General features: G+C 47.4%; 1 protein-coding gene across 2 annotated transcripts; it reads right to left on the reverse strand.

The window, feature by feature from the left end:
• Positions 1 to 7718: 7718 nt before the first annotated feature.
• TPX2 (TPX2 microtubule nucleation factor) lies at positions 7719 to 23536 on the reverse strand (the record flags this gene model as incomplete). 2 transcript variants are annotated; one of them, XM_034787821.1, is given in 13 exon segments in its annotated part: positions 7719 to 8130; positions 8888 to 9054; positions 10288 to 10399; positions 10935 to 11081; positions 11977 to 12153; positions 13029 to 13127; positions 13373 to 13589; positions 14169 to 14307; positions 14496 to 14667; positions 15577 to 15734; positions 20855 to 20988; positions 22468 to 22590; positions 23402 to 23536. In XM_034787821.1, coding segments are annotated over 13 exon segments (1891 nt in total), but the record flags the coding sequence as incomplete, so codon positions are not given.
• Between the last annotated feature and the right edge of the window lie 783 nt (positions 23537 to 24319).

Below are 24319 nucleotides of genomic sequence, written 5' to 3' on the forward strand. Positions count from 1 at the left end.
TCCACTCCCTACAACAAAGGGAGCGCAGAGGCCTGGACTTTTGACCCTTTGCTTTATATCCAAAGAGGAGCTACTGGTGGGGACATCAGCTGGGGAGTGGGGTCTAGTGGCCACAGCTCTGCACTGCAAGCAGGAGCCCCGGTCTCTATTGGCAGCTCAGACAGACGCGCTGTGTGCCCTCAGGCACGTCACCCTGTGCCTCAGTTTCCCTATCTGTAAAATGGAGGGGGCAGCAGTCACTTACCTGCCGTGCCAGGGCATGGAGACAGTCAACGGACGGTGCAGCAGCTGCGAGTAGGACAGTGGCTGTGGAGGGGTGGCAGCTCCTTGGGTACCTCAGAAGGCCAGAGTCCCCCAGGCTGGAAGCCTTGTTGCTCCCTTAGCCAACGAGGAAGGTGCAATTCAAGCTGTTGCAAGGCTGGCGCGGTTCCCAGTGGAGGCTGGGATTACCTCTGGCTTCCCCACCCGTTGGCCTTTGCCTGCTGCCCAGTTGCGGTCTTCCTCCAATGGGTCTCGGGCCTCCTGCTGCTTGGAGTTCATAAGCTTTGAGTCATCACTGCTAACACTCCCCAGCTTCTCCCTCCCCCTCCCCCCCACAAAAGCACTGGAGCCTCAAGACATAACGGTGCTGCCCACTGCCTGCTTCTGAGCCAATGTCACTAACAACTCATGACTCAGGGTCGTCTAGCACCTCTCACCTAGTGCACTCACCTTCCCTCTTCTAGCACTAAGAAAGCAGCTACTTCTGGGGTGGAACGTACCAGCTGTTAAGTAGCACACAACACTGAGGACAGGAAGAGGTGGATTCAGTAGGTGGTGCAGGTAGGCACTACTCTAAGCTGTAATAGGATCTAGTTAAATACCTCTCCCATCCCAAACAGCCTTCCCTCCCTCCATTCCAATCCCTCCTCAGAACACAGCTTTGCCACCAACTCTTTGGTGACCCCCTCGCCAGAGCCAGCCCCCAATATGCAGCATGCACCAGGCTCGGCTGGAAATCCAGAGATGGGCAGGGTCTGCTACTAGATTGGAAGCATGGAAGGAGGATAGTGCCTATTTCAAGTGTAGCAAGCACCCCGTCAACACTCCCATGATGCTCTGGGCTTCTAGTGACCCCAAAGACCTAATGACCGCCGGATCCCATGAGCTAGGGCACGGCCTTTTGATGCGTTTGGGTCTTAAGTGATGCCCCTCAGGGGCCTGCTGTGCCCCACTGCAACCTTCTCTTGGGCTGTTCTCGGAGGAAGAGAGTGAGGATGGTCCAGTAGTTAACGGCTGGCCTAGAACGAGAGACCTGGATTCAATTCCCTGCTTAGCCGTCTAGTCCCAGCGTGATCTAGGGCAAGTCAGTTAGGGGGAACTGAGGCCCAGGCTACGTACCATGGGTCTTATTGCACTGCCCTAGCTCCTGGGGAGTGGGGTGAGGCCTACAAGTAGCACCCGGGGCTCAATGAAGCATCGTAACACAGCTCCAGCAGCCTCGGCCCCTCAGCCTCCAGCAGGCAAGCGGTTAAAGCCTGCTGAGGAAGACACTCATTTGCACAGTCACTCCTGATCCTGGCACGAAGCTCAACTGCCAGAATGGGCCTGGAAACATCCCCAGCCCTGGGAGGTGGGGACGCCGAGCAGGGTCTTTAAAAGGAACTGGTGAGGAGAGGTGTTGCCCTGGCTTGCTCTCTTTCCTCGTCAGCTGCACTGGAAAACTGGAGGCAGTGGAACTTAAAGAATGACCTTTTTGGTTACAACACAACTAGCCGATGCCCCAGTGCCTAATACTGGAGAGGCAGGGTTTGCAGCCAGCCCTCCGCACAGCAACGAGAGCTTCTCTCCCCACACTGCTATAGGGGGCCCAACCCAGCAGAGCACCTGGCTTCCGCTGCCAGGAGCCAGGCCTAGCATTCAGGGTCCGGCTCCCTACGCCCGTGCATTCCCAAAGCGAACAACGCAGAGCCCAAGTGACGATGCTGCGGGCTTCTAAGTAGGCAGCAGATCCCCTCATTCTTGTGCGGGGAGTCAGCTTTAACTAACAGATGAGCCAGGATTCAGGTTGGCCCGTACTGAATGTCAAGAGCATTGTTTATGGGGGGCCGTTTACATTGTTCCCGCTCCACTTGTGTGCCATCCTTTCCTTTTAGGTGAGGGATGCAGGAGAGCTGGGGGTCTCGGCTCTGCCTCACCCTTAGGATTTGGGGGGGGGGAATTGCAGCAGAGTGTGACGTCTCAGAAGGATTGGGCAAGGAAAGCCTGCCTGGGTTTGGCTAAGTATCCAACTGGCTGCTGCAGTTGCCCTGAGAGCAGAGGCAGTTTGCTGCTTAGCTGGGTGGGCCGCGGGGTGAGGAAAAATCAGCCCTGCTCAATTCAGAAAGCTGGGATGGAAGGGAGCCAGGTTTGGGGTTGTTGGTAGCAGATACTGATAAGGCGTACTCAGCTTAGGAAGACTATTCCCTTCAAATGGGACCAGGCCAGCGCTTGCAGGATCAAGCCCGTAGGCTGGGCTACGCCCCAACCGGCCCTAGTTTAGCTAACCCAGGTCAGTTAGGCTTTGGCCAAGACGTGTCCCTGCACAGCCTTTCAGACCAAATGTGACTCAAGTGACTTTGCTAAAGTCAAACCTGTTTGATGGGCTTTAGTCTAAACTAATGGCATTTATACAGACTGGCATCAAAATAGGTAAGTCAGCTTCAGTTCACCCCATGTTAGTTTGATGCAAAGCTAGCTGGTGACCAGCCCTGTGTATCTACGAATCTTAAGGCAAGTCAAGAAATATGCCACACTCCCTCACTTTGTTCTCTCAACCCTCCTTCCCCATTCCTGTGGCTATCCTTAGACTTCTGCTCCCAGCCAGCATTCATACTTAGCATGGGACATGACCCCCTAACAACTGGGTTTCCAGTAAGGCCCATCATGAGAGCTGCTGGGACCAGAATATCTTTGACAGCAATTTATCATCTTTGTAACCTGTCAATGAATAAAATATCAGGTTTTAAAAGGAAAAGCCAAGCGCAGGCAGACACCAAGAGCACATTTCAGTATCCAGGTGACAGGCAGGGCTGGTCCATATCTGAGAGATGCAGTTACAATCACACCAAACATACACACCGCACTTGACCACTAAAGCCACTTAACTCCATGGTGGTCCTTGACTGCCTCAAGGCAACAGTCTAGCTCTAGTACTTGGAACAGCTCTGGCAGGAAGAAAGCAAAAGACGTATATTCCAAAAACGGGTGGCCAACTCACATGACAACACGGCCTCATAGGAACTGAAGACCATGAACTGTTCTGTACCAGCATGTTCCTGTATTGGCCACTATTGTGATGCATGGATTCCTTTCAGTGGAAGCAATCTTGTGTCCTCACAGTCATGCTGTTAGTTCCCAGCTAGACTCAGCTTCCTAACCTGATTGCTGGTTCTCTGGCCCCGCCCTTGCTAACTCACTTGCAGCCCAGCAGCACATGTAGAATGGGGTGGAAAGTTTGGGCGAATAGGAGAAGATGGGGACAAGAAAACATTTGCTGGTGGGGAGGAAGAGAGAGAGGGGGAGAGAGACTCAACTGAGGTAGTGGTAGCTCTCTTGGTGAGGTCATTTTAAAAATGAATTTGGAGAACTGCCTGCAAGTACAATCCTGCAATGGCAAGGAAGGGGGCAACGACCCAGCTTTGACATCAGTGGTGGGTGGATAAGGAGACTCGGTGAACTTCTCCGCCAAAGTGATTGGAACAAGATTAGTTGATTTGATGCATCATTAGGCTTAAAAGCTAACACGACAGTAGTTTGTGCAGTTAGTTCACATCTTCAGGATCGTTTCAGCATCCCTGGCTGCATTTCCAAGCAGGCAGAGTGCACAAGGTTCTCCTAGCATGGTTAAGGACTAAGGCACACATCCTTAAAAGGTATTTATGCTCCTAACTTCTACTGAAGTAAGTGGAATCTAGCCACCTCTTGTTGAGGATCTGGACCTAAATCCTTTATTGCAGAAGAGAGATCTGTTCCTGCGTAGCAACTTGGTTTAAAGCTCCTGAATGGATAGCTCTTGCCACTCGTAGAAGGTTACTCAAGGTGGTAATTCAATTATCCATGAGGCAGAAGCTTAGCTTTCATCAATAGATTCCATTGCACACATGGATTACAGAGTTAGTTTGTTTGAGACTAGGAATGATAGCGATGCTGCCAATTGACCAGAAGACCAGTTCACTCATAGCACACAACAGAGGCAAGCAGAGAGAGGCACTACTTTATTGGCTTTGGGCAAGCAAGCAGGAAAACTTGCCCATGGGACTGGATGGCTATAGGGGACATCTAAGCCAACTGTAGCCTCTTACCACTATGCAGCTAGAAATTCTTGTAATTAATGGAGATAGCCCATCTCCTAGAACTGGAAGGGACCTTGAAAGATCATCGAGTGGAGTCCAGCCCCCTGCCTTCACTTACAGGACCAAGTACTGATTTTGCCCCAGATCCCTAAGTGGCCCCTCAAGGATTGAACTCACAACCCTGGGTTTAGCAGGCCAATGCTCAAACCACTGAGCTATCCCTCCCCCTCTTCTTTCCTTAGGGCAGCAGCCAAGATACCTAGAAGCCATCTCTCAAGCCTCATGCCAGCCACGTATTGCTGCATCTTTTCCCAATTGTCTGCTCTGCCCCTGCACCAAACCCCCATTGGCAGAGTGAGATACTTTGCTTTTCATGGCCTAACACACACCAGTCCAAGGCTATTCCATTCAACTCTTCCTCTCCATTTTGAGCTTGTCTATTTAACAGCCAGTGACAGAGTTGTGAGATTGTCTAACGAGGCTCCGGGAAAACAAACACTGAGAGCCAGTACAGACAACAGGCGATGCAGTTGTAGTTTTCATCTTTCAGTACCAGTCAAAGATGTGCAGGCAGGCAGGATTAGCATTACAGGATGGAGCCTTTGAACTGGGCTAGAAAGTACCAATGGATAGCATGGGGCTGTAGATCGTTTACATGGATAAGAAGTGAAAGGGGCTATCTTTAGGATGGCCCAGGCTTTTGGCACAGTTAGAGGAACACCCCCTCCCTGCTTAAGACTTTTTTAGATAATGTAGTTACTGGAGGGGGAGGAGAGGGAGTAAGGCAAAGTTGGGGGCGGAGTGTTTTTACTCTCCCTACGCCAGCGCTCATGAGCGAGTGTGGCAATGCTTGCTGGATTCTGTTCTAGACACACATTCCTCCGGCACTTGGGCCAGTTGTCACTTTGAGAGTCCAAGTTTAAAACGAAAAGCCACACCCCAAAATGACTTTATAATAGTGCTCCAGGTTGCTCTTGAGAGCAGGAAACGAACAAGAAAATGCCAAGTGTTTTTCCACTTAGGAACTTGAGCCAGCATCCACATTGGCTCTGGTTGGAAAACAGAGTGTCCTGGGATACTTGGCAAGGCATCAAGCACGCCAGTTCCCTAGCTACACAAGCGTCACAGCTCTAAGCACCACACACTTTAACCTTTATGCTCTTTTCATAGGCTTGAGAAACTCCACACAGCCAGACCTTGTCTGTTCCCCAGGAAACTTTATACCTGGTCTAAATTGAGTGTCGCAGCAGGCTGCGAGGCAGATGGTGTCAATTCAGAATGAGAACAGCGTCCCTACCTGAATCCTAGCCGCTGCACTGAAGCTTAAGATAGCCTGCCTGACTTAGCTGGGGTTTTCTCAGCCAAGTCAGGCAGGCTATGTAGTCAACAGCTTCTTAACTGCTTCTATCAGCACTAAGGATTTCCCCAGACAAGCTAGGAACATATTGTGACATACCATTAAGGGAATGGGGAAAGGAGGAAAAAATCCAGGCATTGTAGAAATGATCTCCCAGAGTTGCGCAATGCTACGAGGCACTACCAAGTGTTGATCTGAAGTTATTAGGAAGATGGAATTATGAGGAAATGTATCCTAAATGCTCTGAACATTCAATAGCCAAGATTTAAAATTGACTGCCAGCAGGAGAGGTACCAAGACTTCTCCCAGAGCGTGACTCATGTCTGACTTCAGCCCAAGTTAGTGCCACAGCATTAGCTAGTCAATATGCACAGCATTAGCAAAGGCTGGAGGGAAGCAAACACACTGAACGGCCCAATTATCCACCAGCTAACAGGAAGGAGAGGTTCTTACCAAGTTTTAAAACTAAGTAGATCCCAGCTATTCAGTCCCAATATGGACTTGGTCTGTCTCTGAAGTAGAAGTAATAGCAAGGTTAAGAGGCTGCAAACCAGAAGGAAGATACCTACCCTTTAATTCTACATCTCTGAAGATGCTGTCACACAGGATTCACTCTTGCCTTTACTGCCGAGCATGACACTGCCACGACTCTGGTATTCCAGCCCTCTATTTATTCTCCCTTTGCACAGGGAAACGGCTGTTGGGGATTTGTCCAGAGCATCTCTCTTGCTCCTTTGAGGATCACCCAAAACTTGCTGAAATTCTAAAGGAGTTCGGCTCCTCTGAAAAGGTCCCCAGTTATCGTGTTAGTGATTTTACATGTCGACAGAGGACAAAACCTGCCCCACACACGTTGTTGCTACTTGCGGAAGCTGTGCTCTTTTGACATCCCTTGAGCTTCTTGCTTTCCAGGAGTGAGAATTCTGTAGAGTTGGTATGTCCAGAGAAGGGAGAGTTACTTCCCTTGGGATTTGGCTCTGACGTCATCCTGCTGGGCTCCCCTTCCTTCAGCCACCTCTTGAGATTAGCCTCCCAGAAAAAGATAATTTTCAGTCTCTTGTGCCTTTTTGTTTTTAATGCACATTTATTTTCCGTTGATGGAACTGGCTTCTCTGAGAACTTTGCCTTCCACTAAGTTGAAGGAACTGTCTAGTATGTTTGGTGGGCAGCATTTATGCTTTGCTGGAGTTGGGAGACACAGCCAGTATGGGGCCTGGCTCATGTTTTGTCCCACTATCACGGCATTACTGGGTGAGCTGCCCCGCCCCACCCAAGAGCTAACTTCCACTCCCAGAGCTAGGAGACTTCAGTCAGTCTCCTGCTAGAGAGCTAAGACCCAGGACGGAGAATTCTGCACTGATGGTATCATTGGAAATGGTTGTTTCCTTCTTACCACTACCTCAAGATAAGGTTAGAGAGTTTGCTCTTGCTGGAAAAGTCTGCATGGCTCAACCCCACATCATTACAGCCTTATCACAGCCAACAGACCACCTAGGAGACTCAGACCACAGAAATAAATGTATCTCCTACAACTGGAGAGGGCCAGGGCCCAGTGACCTGAAGACCTTACACCCTTGAAAAGGCAACTGAAGCAGAAGTCAAATTGGGGGAAAGAGAGGTGGCCATGATCACACACAGCGCTCTGAAATATTCCCAAGCCCACTCACAGGGATAGAGCAGGCAGTCTCTCACAGTAGATTGTGTGGATAATCATACGATATTCCCACTCATTACTTTGGTAACTGTTTTACTGATCATCAATGTTGACTATTAAGAGTCTTGTCCGTCAGCACCTGACTGAGCACCCACTGAAATGAATGGGGCAGTTTATACCTCAGCTATGGTTTCAGAGTCTGCAGACCAAGGCATTACTGAATGACACTACTCAGATTGAGGGTCACAGCTGGAGATTTGTTTTAAAACAAACACACAAACTTAGGTTCTGGAAAACAAGGCGGCAGCTTGCAGAGGTGGCCAACACCTGATTGGTGTGTCCCAGCTGAACCCAAGACACATCTGAACCCCTTCCACAAAAAGGGAATTGAGCCTGGCAGAACACCTTTTATTTTATTAAAGTATGCAAAGTAGTTAATTCGTGTACACTATTAAAACCTGGCTCGGTCTTTAAGAGGAACATCTCTACATGTTGAGTGAAGCCACATGACTGGTGATCTCTATCCAGGCACAGCACATTTCAGCCATTTGCCTCTGTGAAATTGTTAAAGCTACTCAATATCAAATAAAAGAATGGAGGCCGGCATTAATTTAAGAGGAGTCCCAAGTTAGATGCATGTGTTTTCTCTATACCCAAGAGGCTGGGAAAGGAGGGCTCCTACACACTGGTGCAGATCAACACCGAAATCGGTCAGAAAAGTTTGGAGACTTTGGCACTGTCAGAGGCTGGTCACTTGGCTTCACCTCCAGACTGCGGTACTTGCGAACTGGATTTGCCTTGTGTACCTACAAAAACAAAAAGGACAGCTAAGGGTCAGTTACCACGGTTTAATTACACTCATCCCAATTCTACCATAGTACAGCTCAGCAGTCACCAAAAGGATGCAGTCAGGGAGCTGCGTTTAGGCACTAAAGAGTAATGACCGTGCTTCCAGTGGTCTGGGTACTGCACTCGAAGCAGGAGTTCTCAACCCTTAGGGGGCCTCAAGCAGGTTTCAGGGGGGCCTCTAAGCAGGGCCAGCATTAGACTCACTGGGGCCCAGGGCAGAAAGCTGAAGCCACACCGCACGGGGCTGAAGCCTGAACAATGTAGCTTTGTGGGGGGCCCTGTGGCATGAGGCCCCACGCAGTTGCCCTGTTTGCTACCCTGTAACGCCAGCCCTAGCTTTTATATGCAGTGGCACAGGTGCGCTGTGAAGTTAAGAGACTGTTGGGGCAGGGGCAATCAAAGAAAAAGATTGAGAACCCCTGCCCTAAGCAACATGATGTGCATTTATAGGAGCCTGCTTTGGTGTTTGCACTGTTCAGTTCAAGCTATGTACATGTACCCTTAGGCCCTGAAGTGCTGATGTGCCAGGTTCAGAAAGCAATCTGGCACAAGTATCAGTAATACCCCCAGAGGGTATTTAGGAGACGGGGCCTTGGCAGATCACTACAGCAGTAGACTCAGGACTGCACTTGGCTGCTGCATGTCCAAGATAGACAAGTTAACAAGCCCAGTCAGTCTGTGTTCCAGCCCGACCAGGAATAGCTGCTTATTTACCAGTTCCTGTCTCAGCCTGGAGAGTTCTTCTTTCTCCCGCTCAGCCTCCTGCTGTCTTTCCTCTTCTTGAAGCTTCTCTTTTTCAGTTTCCAACATAGCGAGTCGCTTTTCGAACTCTTGACGCTCTTTTGCTCTCTTTTCTGTCGCCAGCTCAAAGCTTTCAGCAACTATGGAACCAGAAAGGTTCTCTAAGTTTAGAAAGAGGGAACAACATTGGCACAACTGTCACCCAAAGCATAGCTATGTTAGAGTTAGACAGAAGTCTCCTCCTCTAGAGGTCCATGCTTCAAGTGTATTAGTGGAGGCGGTTAGGATTTTGGGAGAAGGAAGAGCTTTATGCATCTGGGATGCTTTGATACCATGTCAGTTCTCCAATAATGGGCCAATGAATGTAGGCGCTGGTCAGTCTAGGACAGAGGTTCCCAAACTTTTCTTATTGTGTACCTCCTTCCAAAGCTACCAGCTGCCAATGTACCCTTACCTTTCTCATCACTGATACGGTGTGTGTTCTTCTTAACACACCTGTCTTTAGCCATCTGTCCATATTTCACTTATGTGCACACACACTTATAGTGCGATGTATACAACCGAAACCAAATGAAAAAACCACACCCCTGACTAAGTTCTGAGCTCAGCTAGACTGGACAGTTGCTGGGCAACTGAAGCGCACTTTATGATGATTGGAGGTGACGGCTCTGTGTGTCAGCGTCTGTTTTCATTGGCACATCTTGAAGTAAATTAACTACTGTACTGTATAACAATTCCCATAGAGATTTAAAACTTTGGCTGAGTTGCCTAGTATGAAAATGCAATAAATAAATAAAATCCACCATTACACAATTTCTTCCGTGTACCCCACCCCCCAGAGAGGTCTTGCATACCCCCAGGGGTATGCACACCCCAGTTTGGGAACCCCTGATCTAGGGCACTTCTTGGAAGAGTTCTTTACAAACAGACTTTTAAGAAGGCTGTTGTAGGATAGAGAACAGACAAAAGCTCCCAGTTCCCACAAACCGGGCTTTGCCCCTCTTCATAAAGGGGAAGGGAGGGAAAGCCTGGCAGCTGCTGCTGAAATGTCAGTTGTCTCTACAGGGAGCTCCTTGCATGTGCTGGACCTTATCCCAAGCTAGTAACCATTATCTGCCAACTCCAACGCTGTTAATGCAGCTGCCATGTTAGAACAAAAGATGGAGCAGTGAAGAGGAAACCCCCCCACCCCACTCCCCTTTCCCTAAGGACTCAGGCTGTTAGAGAATTTGTTGATTAAGTATTGCACAAGCACCACTAGCTATGTGGATGCTAAAATGGTATCAGCAGGTTTTCTCAGTGCAGTTCAACAGCACTTATGCGTCAGCCCTGGACTGCCAGCAAGCCAGTGCAGTGAGTGCATGCAACTCCACCTGCTATTGGCTTGCTGTCCTTCTTTGGCACAAAAGGCTCCTGGTGCACAATGGTGTTTGGATTAGCTTTGAAGCACGCTGCCTCTTTCTGCCGTTTCAGGTCTTCTTTGATCTGCAGGGGAAGAAGGGTCCTGTCAGGAACTGAGTAACTGAAATGCACCCCACTCTCTGCTTCACAGAGAACAACGTGTAGACTTCAGACAATTCAGTAATTGAAAATGGAGAGAATTTAAACCCCAAAGAAATGTCGCCAAGCAGCACTGGTCTGCTTGGCATTTCTACAGTGAGCTGCCTGGAGAGCAGCTTCAGAAGCTAATGGTCAGTTTTATTGCAGCACTTGGAATTCCAAATCAGACTACAGGAGAGCTCCAACTGTGCACAGCTGCCCTGGGAAATAGCAGGTAACAGCTGTTCCGGGGTGCTTTTCACAATACCAAAGGTCTGATGAGACTTGAACCCAAGGCAGAATAATTCGCTGTGTGAACCATTGCTAATATACCACTGTGACGAATGAACTGATTTTAGATGCCAGCAAGTCCCATTTCTGCTTAATTGGCACTTCATATAGAAGCCAGACTCTTCAGGCCCAGTTCTGAAGAGTTGCTGTGGCCCGAAGTGCCACAGAATTGCTGTCCCATTAGTCCTACCTGTTGCTGCCAATTCTGCAACTTGGTAGCTCCCCGTTCATCTGTCTGCAGATGGAAGGGCTCTGGTTGTGTTGTGTTCTTCACTTTTTTTTGTGGCAAGTTGATGTGGTCAAACTGAGGCAGGGGTAGTGCTTTGAACTTCGGTACCTACAAGGAACAAAATTCAAACCTGAATAATGGTAAGAGATGTGCTGCTTGGATTAAGATCACCCTTACTTTTCAGGTGGCAAATGTGAAACTGATTAAGGGAAACACTATACTCCCCCATCCTCTGGAGCTTACTGGTAACAAGAGATGCCAAGGGTAGGGGTTTTCAAAGGAAACTAAGGGAGTTAAGTGTCCAACTCCTATTGAATTTCAAATGGGATTTTGGCTCCTAAATCCCTTAGATATTTGTGAAAACCCTAAGGAATTTAGCTGACTCAAGGGGGATGAACATTTACATGGGTAAGGTTATCCAGCAATGCATTAGTGATTAAAAAGATAACCAATGGTTTAAGAAGGAATAAGGTCTTTCTGCTTCAGAAAATAAATCAGACTAACGGGAGTTAGGAAGAAGCTTGCTTTGCAGGCCTGCCTTTCCAGAACTGCCTTTTGAAGGATTTCTTGCACCTTCCTCGGAAGCATCTGTTACTGGCCCCTAGACCCACAGGCCAATGCATTGATCCAGAATGGCAGTTCACATGCTTCCTCTGAATGTTGGGCCAACAAGAACAGAGGGAGAGGAAAACAGGAATTCTATTATTTACCTCCAGGGATTTAAGGACACTGAGATGGACAGTTGGAATATCTTCCCAGGTGAAGATATTCCCTAGACATCTATTTACTCTTACCAGGAGAACTGACACCCTCCCCCATGATTTTGTAGCACTCTTGAGATCTTGCAAAATAGGTTTTCAAAACGCTGTACAGCTGGTCAGTCTACAGGAGCAGTTTTGCTTGAACATGAAACCCCACAAGCATTTCTGCCAGTAGCAAGAGATGGGATTTTTTTTTTTTTTTTTTGGAAACAGAGTAATCCAAGACATTTCCCAGCACGCACCTCCTCTTTCTGCAGCTCTTCTATTTTTTTCTCCTTTTGCATCCACCTCTCTCTGTCACGAGAGTCAAAAGAGAAGGGGCACACTTCCACATGCCTCTGCTCGGGGGCTTTAGGTTTGAAGGGCACTCCATAGTGTGGCATGGGGTTAGCTTTGATCACTGGGACCACCTCCTCTCTCTAAAGAAAGATCAGCATTAAGGAGACAGGCTGAGACACACAAGAGACACACTGATCCCCTGACCAGTGTTGTTCTTTGATGGCAGGCTTAAGACTTTTGGTGATGGGAGATTCCTAGTGTTGCTAAAAATGAAGGGCTTAAGACTGGCACTTTGTCCTCTCCTACTAAGAGGCACAGTACAGTGCAACAGACTGCCACAGGAATAACACAGGTATCAGTCTTGAGGCTTCTTGGGGAACTAGATGAACAATGCAAAAATCTTGCTTGTTCTACTACTCACTAAGGTTGGATTGTAGTTTCTCCACCCACCCTCAAGGGCCCTGGGTCTCCCCAGGTGGACCATGGTAGCACCAAGGTGTTTGATCCGGAAAAGCCTTCATCCTGCTTATGAAGAAGCTCCCTTTGCACCTAGAATAACTATAGCGAAAAATACAAATCCTGAACGTCCACTTCCCTCCCCAGCAGATTAGCATCAGGGCCAGAGCCCTCACTCCTCAAGAAGGCTATAAGCCATGTAGTTTTCCCCTGCAAGATAAAGTTAGTGACAGCAGCAAAAGGCATACCTTCAGTACCTCAGGAGCCCAAACAACGTCCTTTAAAATAAACGGTCTACTCAGTTAAATGTATTTTCTTAAGAGGATCTGAGTTCTCTGAAGGACAGATAAAAGTGATTCCCTTTGGGAGGAAATGGCCATTGGAAAGAGGGCTAATTGGAGGTCTCTCCACTGAATCATGTTCCCCAAGTTTGAAGGCAAGTATTGCTTAACTAGAACACCCATTACTGCTTGTGAAGTCGCTGCTGGTTGGCTATGGGAAGGGTAGGGTCCCAGCTGCCACATGCTATGGAGACCAGAAACCGTCCCAAATTAGTCACCTTTTCTTCCTCGCTACCAGGCATTCGGACTCTGTTCTTCAGCGCAAAGGCTGGGGATTTAGGAACTGTAACAGGAAGGGGCTTCTTTTCTGGAACACCCTGTCAGGAGGAGATAGTCAAGTGAGAATTTAGCCCTAACTAGGCAATACTTCACAGGAGCACCCTAGCCTGAATTAACCTGCTGTAGCTCTTCCCCGATGCGAAGGGATATCTGGAGCTCTTTGGTAGACACAAACTGCAGTAAGCATCAGAGAGAAATAGGGAAGCATGCTCTGAAATGGAAGCTTACTGCTGCTTCAGATGTTCTCATTTCTTGAGCAGAGCTGTGTTGCAAGAGTTCTTACCACAATATCCTCCAAGATTTTAGCTGGACATGGCCTGGAATGGAATTCAAAATGCTCCTCCTCCTTCTGCTTCTTGCTCTCTCGCTCCTGAATCCTTTTTTCAATTTCCAAGTCAAATCCAATAGGCTGTGTGGGCTCTTTCACAGGGGGTTTCTTGGGCAGGATTGGCCCACCCTCTATGATCCTTGGATTAAGCTCCTGAGCTTTGAATTTGTATCTGCATGAAGAATGAGGGGACAATCATCTACACACAACAAGGCAGAGAACAGTCATAAGTCGTTTTTCCCTTGCCACCACTGCAGAAATCAGCAACAGTGACCAACAGTTGAGCTTTGCATATTTCACCTTATGCATAGCTCCACTTCCTTACTAGGAGTCAACAAGGATCAACTAAGCCACTCACCACATTCCCCAGGCACAACCTTACCCACTGGATTAAGTGACTACATGTTTTTATTTTAGAACTTAACTAGGGGGGAAAAAAAACAAACCCAAGTCTGGTTGTAGGAGAGTTTATACTGCACGTGGTGATTGTACTTGCTTATTAGGGGAGTGTTACTAACTGTAACTCTTGGCCAAGAGTTTCTTTTTATGAACTGAATCATTTTCCATATCTATGTTAGATTATCAACCCTATATCCTTTTGCTTTAAATCTAGATACACCAAGCTCATTTACACAATTGTTTATAGCTTTACACAAGACTGTTCCTCAGAAGCCTGGAGACTTTTGGGTTGGTTCAAGGTTGCTCTGTGGACACTAGGGTATTTCAGGGTCTAAACAATGCTTCTACTTACTGTCGGAGCTTCTCTATTTCCTCTGCCTCCAACTCAGCTGCACTCTTGCAAGTTACAGGTCTTAAGCGCTGTTTGGTTTGAAGCAGTGGAGTTTTGGGCTGCGTAAGTCTGGCCTTCAGTGGCTTTACTGGAATTGGACCTACAAATCCAAATCACAGAAACTAGCAATTAATAGCCGGAACTGAAACAGATCATTTTAATTAGAGCAGATGGCCAGGCTGAGAGAGACTCATACAAAGTAGGCAGAACCTTAACAAGTTACTGCTTCCTGCTCCCCTGGTACCTTGGCGCACAAATTACCAGCTAGCTCACTTCACTAAGGCTTACTTTCATCGGTCCTCCTGCTCCTCAAATGGTAACGAGAGGGAGTACGTTTCTGGAAGTTTTCAATCTGCTGAGCAAGGGGGACATACTCTGATGTAGTTTCTTCAAACTTCCTTTTGTTGCCACAGGAGAGATTGAAAGGTTTGGGGACGGTGGGCCCCTTCACCACTCGTGCCTGGAAAGAGAAGTTGCTGGTCATTGTAGCAATCTAAACAAGGCACTCCACCAAAGCTTCACTCCTACACCAGTGTAAGATGTCCGTCTTCCTGCTAGTAAGGGAAAGTGTCAATGCTTAACAGGAGGGAGGCACTGTACAATCGTTCATTTAATCCTCTATGCCAACTGATTAAAGCATTCTAATCTCCTCCTTATGTTCTGGTCTGCCACCTCAGATACCATTGTCATATCTTCAATTTATATTAAATGGACCCCCTGAAGTTCTCTTCTCCCAAAACTACTTTAACAGCAAGAAGAGAAGAGAATCCATGCAGAGATGAGAGCACAGCTCCCACGGATTTGAACAGATGTACATGCTCAGCACTGCTGAGGATAGACCCTACTGCACTGATACTCCGATGTAGCTAAATAAGCAGACTCCAGCTTGGAAATCGAATCCTTGGTAGGTTACTAGGGATGAGGACTTGTAACAGCCTTGCTGATAAGCAATCACCTGTAAGGGAAGAATACTTAGCTCCCACTCAGATATCTGAAGAGTAGGTGTACCGGGGAAGGCATACTACTCTATTTTCAGAGGATCCTCTTTTTGGAGCCTCAGGGAACTCAACCTGTTGGAGTAGTAGATGGGATTCCAGATTCCACCTCCACCACTTGCGAGCTGAATGGACATACGACAAGCTCTGGAATGGGCCAGATTGGAAACTCTGCAGAGGTGCTGGCAGCCAGCACGGCGATGCTCAGTAAGACCACGGCACTTCTATTAGTCGGTCACATCCCACATGACCTTTTACACTCACACCCAGTGAATTACCACCAGCAAATCCCACATTAGCAAACCGTAGAACAGGAAGAGCCACCAACAGATTTAGAACAATCAGGTAGCACCCTTGCTGCCCTATCCTCTCACCGGAGATGGAGGGTGCTTTCTCAGTGCTGCTATGAAATCCAGCTTCTTGTATTCATTCCCAGGTTGGCTTTCTGCGTGCTGTTTAATCCTCTCATCTGTGCAGAAATGGAAGTCAATCGGCTTTGTTATCTGGCCAGTTGTTTTCTTCACAGGTTGTCCTAAAAAGGAGAAAAACCCATGAGACTGATACCAGAGGAGCAAAACCAAAACCTGTGTTCTCTATGCAGTTATGTGCATTATATCAGGACTGCAAACTCTTCCTCAGCCCTTTATATTTCACAAGATAATTAAGCTTTGTTTCCAGGTAGATTTGTGGCCCAACACACTTTAGACATGCCATTTGATATGGTCCCAGAAACATGCTGTTAAGAATGTGGAAAATCTGCTTTTGTGGATATGTCTACCTCTGTCTATTCAATTATAGTCATGCGGTCTGCTACATGGTGCAGAGATCTGACTCTGATCCAAATAGAGTTACATCTGCAAGAAAGCAGATCATGGTTGTAGCCAGCCCATCCCCAACATTTAAATACTAAAGAACCTGGAAATGGTTAAAAGCCTCAGTCCTGAAACTATGGGGAAGAGGAGGGTCTGGAGACTAAGGCCTACAGTGAAATTAATGCAGATTAAGGTAGGGTGTGAATTTAAAGCAGCGTAGCTATTCCTGATTAACTCCCTGTGTGAGTGCTCTTATCCTGGTTTAACCCAATCCACTTTGGAAGTGGATTACACCAATACGGAACAAAACCCTTATTCCAGAAATCAGAGTATCCACACAGGGAGTCATAGTTAAGGCTGCGAATCATTCAAAGAGGTTGCAGCGTCCATGACTTTCTATGGCCTCCGTGAATTTTGCTGCACTGGTGTGGCCGAACCCAGGACCACCCCAGCAGCTGGGGAAGCCTCAGGGAAAGCCGCTTTGGCACCCCAGGCTGCTGGTCCTGGAGCGATGGGGGCAGGGGCAGCACCTGGCCACCTCCCTACTGGAGCAGCAGCAGGGCCATAGGCCCGCCTGGCCTGGTGGTGGGTGGCACCACGTGCTGTCCCCTTCCCCCCCAACTGCAGCAGTTTCAACCAGTTTGTCTGGTACTGAAGTTAGGCTCACTGGCCTATCATTGCCAGGAGTGCATCTAGAGCCTTTTTAAAAAATTGGTGTCACATTAGCTATCCTCCAGTCATCTCGTACAGAAGCAAATTTAAAGGATAGGTTACATACCACAATTAGTAGTTCTACAATGTCACATTTGAGCTCCTTCAGAACCTACCATCTGGTCCTGGTGATTTATTACTGTTTAATTCACCAATTTGTTCCAAAACCTCCTCTAATGACACGTCAATCTGGGACAGTTCCTCAGAGTTGTCACCTAAAAAGAATGGCTCAGGTTTGGGACTCTCCCTCACATCCTCAGCCATGAACACTGATGCAAAGAATTAATTTAGTTTCTCCACAATGGCCTCATCTTCCTTGAGTGCTCCTTTAGCATCTCGATTGTCCAGTGGCCCCACCAGTTGTTTAAAAGGCTTCCTGCTTCTGATGGACTTAATTTTTTTGCTATTACTTTGAGTCTTTGGCTAGCTGTTCTCCAAATTCTTTTTTGGCCTAATTATATTTTTATACTTCATTTGCCATAGTTTATGCTCCTTTCTAGTTTCCTCAATAGGGTTTAACTTCCACTTTTTAATGGATGCCTTTTTGCCTCTGTTTCTTTTACTTAGTTTAGCCACGGTGGCACTTTTTTGGTCCCCTAACTATGTTTTTAGTTTGCACCTATAGGGCCCACAAACAGGGACTTACAGTGCAGTACTCTGGTGCATGCGGATACTCACACCGCTGAATTGTGTTACAGTGCAGATAAGACAAGAGTCCTCAGAAAGCAGGGATACCAGAGTTAAGTCAGGACCATCTAACAGTTTGTCTACAGATAGACACACAGGAAAATTAATTAAAGGTGTGAATTTAAAAAACGGATTTGTGAAATTGCATTGGATGGAGTATCCCCTCTCTACTCTGCAGAGCACTCAGTGGTCCAAAGTGATACAGGGCCATGCACGGTAGAAAGGGGATAGTCGGGACAAAAAAAGAGAAGGTGGGGTGGATCCAGTTCTTGCTCTGGTGAGCCGTCCTTGACCGCCCCTTCAAAAGGCCTGTCTCTGGCTGGAAGGAGGCTTGGATTGGCCAGAGCCCTGGCCTGAGGACGGGTGCGGCCTTTTCCTGCTACTCCTAGTCCTTCTCCAGGAAGGGTCCTGACAATTCTGTTGGTAGAACCTTGGAGGAGGTTGTGTCCTGAAGTGCTTCCGCTGAGTGGCGGGAGTGTGTAGGCCCAAGGCTTTGAGGGTGGCTCTAGAAATCTTTCAGGCTACGTAGCCTTTTATCTATCTTCTCGGCAAACAGTCACACCCTCAAAAGGAGAGGTCCTGTATGGTCTGCTGGACCTCGTATGGGAGACCAGAGACCTGGACCCAGGAGCCCCTTCTCATGGCCATCCCTGTAGCCATGACTCATGGCAGCGTCATCACCGTCCAGCACAGCCTGGAGGGAAGCTTGTGAAATTAGCTTGCCCTCTTCAACCAAGGCCGAAAACTCAGCCTGGGAGTCTAGGGGAAGCAGTTCCGTAAATTTTGCCATTACCGCACAGGTATTATAAGAGAACTGACTGACAATGCCCTGTTGGTTGGAATCCACCCATATAATAGACCTTTCTCCCGAAAAGAGAGTGTTTTTTTTAAGTCTCCCTGTTTTTGGGCCCTTGGAAGCCTTGCCACTTGCACTGATTGGCAGTGTCCACAACTAGGGAATCAGGTAGTGAGTGGGAATATAGGTGTTGTTAGTCCTTAGAAGGCACAAAGTATTGCCATTTGCCACCCATGGCCAAGTGCAACAACGAGGCTGGGGTCTACCACAGGGTCTTGCTGGTGCCCGCAATGTTTTTGATGAGCGGCAGGGCAATACGGGAAGGTCCAGAGGGCGCGAGGATATCCACCATGGGATCAGAATACTCAACTACCTCCTCTGCCTTGATGCCCAGACCCTGGGCAACCCAACGCAGCAACTGCTGCAACACCCTATTGTCTTCAAGTGCTGATGCTATGGCAGTGCCCGCCAGGGCTTCGTCTAGCGATGAGGAGGAGGCTCCCAAAAAGGCGGCTGCTCCCCGCTGTCAGCGCCCAAGGGGGCCCGGGTAGGAGCCGAGGTGGATAGCGCCGTTCCCCTCAGTGCTGGGGCTGTGGAGGACGGTATTGGTGCTGCTGTCGGTGCAGGAGCCACTGTCCATGCAGGAGCCGAAGTCTAAGCCAGTGCCGATGGCATCGACGCAGGTGGTGGCTGCTCAGTGGCTGGTTGATCGACTGGAGGTGGGATAAAGGTGGCCAAAGCTACCGAAATCACCGAGTGGGACCCCTGGCTCTGGTGGAAGGCCCAGGGAGTCCAAAAGGGCCACTGTGATAGGTTCTACCACTGCGGTGGCCATCGTGCCGGGCAAGCCCATCTGTCCCGCCACAACCGGGACCTCCTGCTCTTGTCAGAGTGGTAGGAATCTGACTCCGACTCCGAGGTCTCAGAAAAGGAAGATGACGGAGAAGCCATACTTTGGGGAACCTATCATTGGGAGTTCGGGGACCGACTGCTAGCACCAGAGGGTGCCATGGAGAAGGAGAACACTGGGACATCATCACCAGCTTTCCTCTTGATTGCATGTGGGACCAGGGTGGTGCTGATGGTGCTCTCTGGCTTCTTTTTCTTCTGAGGCACCAGCAATGATATCGGTGTCTGCCTGCTGGTTGGCTGTGGGAGGAGCCGTGCCAGTGCTGAGCGTCTCGGGAAGAGTCCTTTCTTGGCACCGGTTCCTGGGAGGATGGTGCTGGGGTGCTCTGCATCGACGATTACATGCTGGGTGAGAGGTCCTCTGACCCTGGGTCCAAGTGGGGGCAGAGAGCTGCCTCCATAAGGAGAACTTTGAGTCGCTGGTCCTTTTCTTTAATGGCTCTGGGATGGAACTCGTGGCAAATCTTACAACGGTCCTTTTGGCGACCTTCCCCAGACACCTTAAACTAAAGGCATGAGGGTCACTCTTTGGCATGCGCTTAGTGCAGACCCCACAGGTTTTAAACCCTGGGGATTGCGGCATACCACGGCTCCAGGTAGTCGGGGGGGTTAACCCCCCCAACTAAAGAACTATGGCACTTGACAGGGAGTGATGTGTACCAGTGCTGGTGAGGCCAGGCTGGAGCTATCAATATCACCAAAGCTTGTTCCCTCCGTATCTTGAGGAGCACCTTGTGAACAAGAGGGATAGGCGGAAACGTGTATAGGAAATAGCCTCCCCCTCAGAAAGTCTGGCACACAAGGCGTACCGCTCTCTGTTCTCCAACATTGACGTGGAGAGCAAGTTCCGCCTGAGAACAGAGGCCTTGAGTCATCTGATTGGAATTGACATGAACAAGCACTTGAAGAAGAAAGCAGGGATACCAAGGTTAAGTCAGGACTATAACAGTTTTTCTACAGGTAGACACTCAGGAAAATTAATCCAAATTAATTAAAGGTATGAATTTAAAACATAGATTCATTAAATGGCATTAAGTCCCTGTGTGGATGCTCTTGTTCAGAATTAAAGTGACCTTAATTTGGCACAAAACTGAATTAAGCTAAACCAAATTAATACTGAACCCGGCCCATGTTGCTGCCAACTCAGACGGGCAGAAGGGTTACATAGACAAGCCCCAAGTCTTCAGGGAAGTGATAAGCATAAGTAAGAAGATATGTATGTAGACCTTTTGTTATTTTTACCCTTTTGTTTCAGAGAAGCTGTCTACAGTCACTGCATTTTCATACGGAGGACATGCCCAAAGGAAAGCATCTGGCAGGTGCCAAACCCTGTTGGGACCTGCCACCTGCCAAGGAACCAGTCTAGAACTGGGGTGAAACATGGGATTCTACTCTGAGAAGTGGAAGTGCTGCTCTGTCCCTGGAACCATGACATGCATCAACCCAAACCCTCCAGACTAGAATTCATACAAGACCCAAGATAATCTGTGGATGGGTTAGTGGCATCAGGATATCTCAGATGCCCATGTCAGGATCAGTGCATTTTACTTAGAGTACACCCACCAAAGAAAGGGAAGGTGAGAAGCAAACAGCTAAGGGGGCTCAAACTGCATTCCATGTTCTTAGAAATGGCCATACGTTGACATTTCCCTCCAGAAGGCACTATCCATAGTCACACCCTCATGGGTCACTAGGAGGGCATGGGATGCTAAGTCTCCATGTTTAGCTAGAGCCTACCTGAGCCAGCAATAGCAGCTATCAGGGACTCTTCATTCTTTTTGCGCAGATCCATTGTCTCCTGCTGCAATTGCTTCATCTTTTCCAGCTCCTGCTCCTCTGTGCTCTTTAGCTTGCCAGAAAGATACTTCCTCCTGAAAGAGTGAAGTATGTCAGAAAGCTAGAGAGGAGTTGTGACGCATGGCCAGAAAGGGTTAAACATCCTGCAAAATAAATACCTCTCAAAAGACATGTGGAGGGATAATGTACGAGTAGGGTCAATGATGTAATCAACAGTCCCTGTCTATGCTGTATTCTGATATTTCAGAGATCAAAAGAACATCCTAGCATTTGAATGAATTGTAAACATGGGATATCTCTGTATTCATCTCTCTTTGAAGTGTACCCTGAATGTTGGAGGAACAAGCAAATGGCCTTATGTTAATTTGTATAGCTAAGTACTAGTGATGGACCTCCTTCAAAGTCATCCTAATGACCTTCTGTTCCCCGAGGAAATACCAACTTGGCAAAAAAGGACATTAAATTGTACAAAAGATCCTTCGGTCCTGATTTGGTCATCTCAGATCTGCTTGGGCTTCATCTGGGAAGTTTGAGTTGCAAGACAGGTCCCAGTTATGCTGGTATGCCCTGAATATGATATTTGGATATCGGACTATAACCTATGAACTATTTCTAAAAGAGCTCTTTGCAACTACAAAGCTCACCATCTCTGCTATGAATCTGAATCTTAAGAATTGAATTCATGTCTGTATGTATATTGACCTTTCAACTATACTTCCTTTCGTTTTTTTAATAAATTTTAGTTTAGTTAATAAGAACTAGCTGTAGCGTGTTTTGGGTAAGATCTGGAATATTCAATAACCAGGGAGGTAATGTCTCCAACCCTTTGGGATTGGTAGAACCTTTTCTTTTATATGATGAAATAAGATTTTCAGAAATCATCATATTTGACTTAGGTGCCTGGATGGAGGCCTGAGGCTGGATCCTTTAAGGGAACTGTATTGTTTGGACTTCTGAGTAACCAGTGAGGTAATAAAGAAGCTGTTTTATGCGGTCTTGAAAAATGTAAGTATTGGAATATCCACCAGCTTTTTGGGGATTGTCTGCTCCATTCTTTGCAGTTCACCCTAATTGAATGACTACAGCTGGCCCCCACTAGGACCCCGGTCACAGGAGTGAACAAGTTTACAGGAGGTTTACCTGCTTCTCTTCAACAGCCTGAGGAGATACTAATCCCTTGCCAAACCTCTATGATCTCAACAAGCATAACTTCCCATTTCTATTGGATATTGCATTCCCACCTCAAAGAGGCATCAAGTGAAGATCTGCAGTGCAGAAGTCTAACTCTCAAGTTCCAGAGACACTGTTCAGAGTAAAGCCGATATTTTTGGCTAACTACAGTCTTTGATTTTGTATCTCAAGGAGTCCACATATAGCTAGTTGGGCTACATCCTCATTTGTACTTGAGGATTACTGCACACATGCTCAGAACACTTGAGGGCACACTGCCTCTCCCACCCTCCCAATAATAGTAAGACTTGAGACCACAAGCTTTCCTTAAATGGTCATTTTAAAATTACAGCTACTAGCACAAAAGGGATTGTTGTACGTACTTCAGCATCGTTGGCGTGGTAGGCATGGTCAGCTTGCTCTTGGGTCTGGCTGGGGAGAGTTCAGTGCTCTGGGAGTGATCTCTGTTCAGCGATACTTCAGTCATTCTCTCTCTACTGCTAGAGCTACAGTGACAAAATAGATAAAGATCAACACAAAACTGAGCAAGCCATTCCTGGATGCCAGTGTTTTCAGTGCAACACTGGTTCTAGCGCTCACTAACATGCCCTGGATATCCCAAACACCTAGTGAATTCACCAGTCATCTGAAGATAACCCAAGGAAGAGCCTTACCTGGCCATATAGCATGGCACTGGTGGTCTAGTTTTCCCTGGTACTCTGTTAAAGCTGCAAAAGGGAAGACTAATTACTGAAGTTTCAGAATGTAGATTCTCGTTCCAGAATGGGCTTTGATGTATGTACTGTCCTCTGTTAGGTGGAAAGAGTAATTGCCGAGGCATACATCCCATCCTGTGACAACTGCACTAGCGTATTGTTTTCTTGATCCAAAGTTTCCTAGCATATAGTGGAGTCATATTTAAACTGAATTTGAGAAACATTCTCTTCTCGCAGTCTAGAATTGTTCGACTCCATCCTCACTAGTAGCATGAATCGAGTTTAAAGACAGTTCACAGAAGCACTGGGCCCAGAGTGATAGGGATTAAGAAACTCAAAGCTGAATCACTCGCTGTATCTCTCCCTCTCCCGCCCAGCATTCCTCCTCAAATTTGGAGGGAAAAAATAAAACAAAAACAAATCACTGGATTCATGTGTTACGGAATTAGTATCATGAACCAGGTCTCCATCACCTCTACCTAAGCCTGCAAGTCCAACTCATCTAGGCTGAAGCCTATCAGAAGAATGGACTCCAAGTAATTTGAGAGATAAAAAGCAGCACTCCCACCACCCAGCCCCAAGCAGGACTCTGGTGATGTACATTTTCTGTTTCTTGGTGGGTGGAACATCTTCCTTTTTGATGGACGTGACAGTGCATCTCTCTGCTTTGACTTTGGCCTGACGTTTGCGTTGCTGGGAATTCTTCTGTTGTGCTGACAGTCTTCTGGATACCCTCCTGCAGGAAAGAACAGTGTCAAGTCTCCCAAGTGGTCTTTGGGAAAGACAATCAGTTCCATATAGTGTATTTCAATATCTGCTGGAAAGAGTCACTGACATCCAGACAGCACTACATTCAGATATGCTAAAGAGGAGATTAATAGCAGCTAATCGTTACACTGCTAATTGAAAACCTAAATCATTTCTGTTATTTGTACTATGGTACAAAGCCCCCTTGTGCATCTAGGTTGCAAGCCTGAACTCAGCGTCACTCAGTAGAAACTTCTAAGTATCACCAACAGCAAAGGGACTGTGACGTTGTGCAGTCTATATGGTTTTATAAAAATATGATAAGTGAATATAATGTAACTGGGATATGCTTCATGCAAAAGGTCTCTTGTAAGGTATCATTACAAAGCTTATAATCTACGGAGTGTGATCATCCTGTTTGTATAAATGTACCACTCTTGTATCTAAAACTAAAAATATAAAATATAACTTTGAGAGCCTATTGTAATTATGCAAAGTGTGGGCCATTAATGGAATCTTGATGACTCCCATTAACCAGGACCACTGTCTGCAGATGGCTACGTTTTACCTGTGAGTCTTCCTGTATGCTGGCAAGGGGGTAATGAAGTCTTGCAGTGACATATGATCATGTCACCTGAACTGCAAGAGTGTGAGAGTGAGAGTGTCGATATATAGAATCCCCTAGCTACCACCTGAGCTGGAACAAGAGCTGTACCAGGGGAAAGAATTGTGCCCAGACCTGGAAGGTGTCCAGTCTGAGGAAAAAAAAAAA

This window comes from Trachemys scripta, chromosome 12 (genome assembly GCF_013100865.1).
Source record: "Trachemys scripta elegans isolate TJP31775 chromosome 12, CAS_Tse_1.0, whole genome shotgun sequence".
Taxonomy (NCBI): domain Eukaryota; kingdom Metazoa; phylum Chordata; order Testudines; family Emydidae; genus Trachemys; species Trachemys scripta.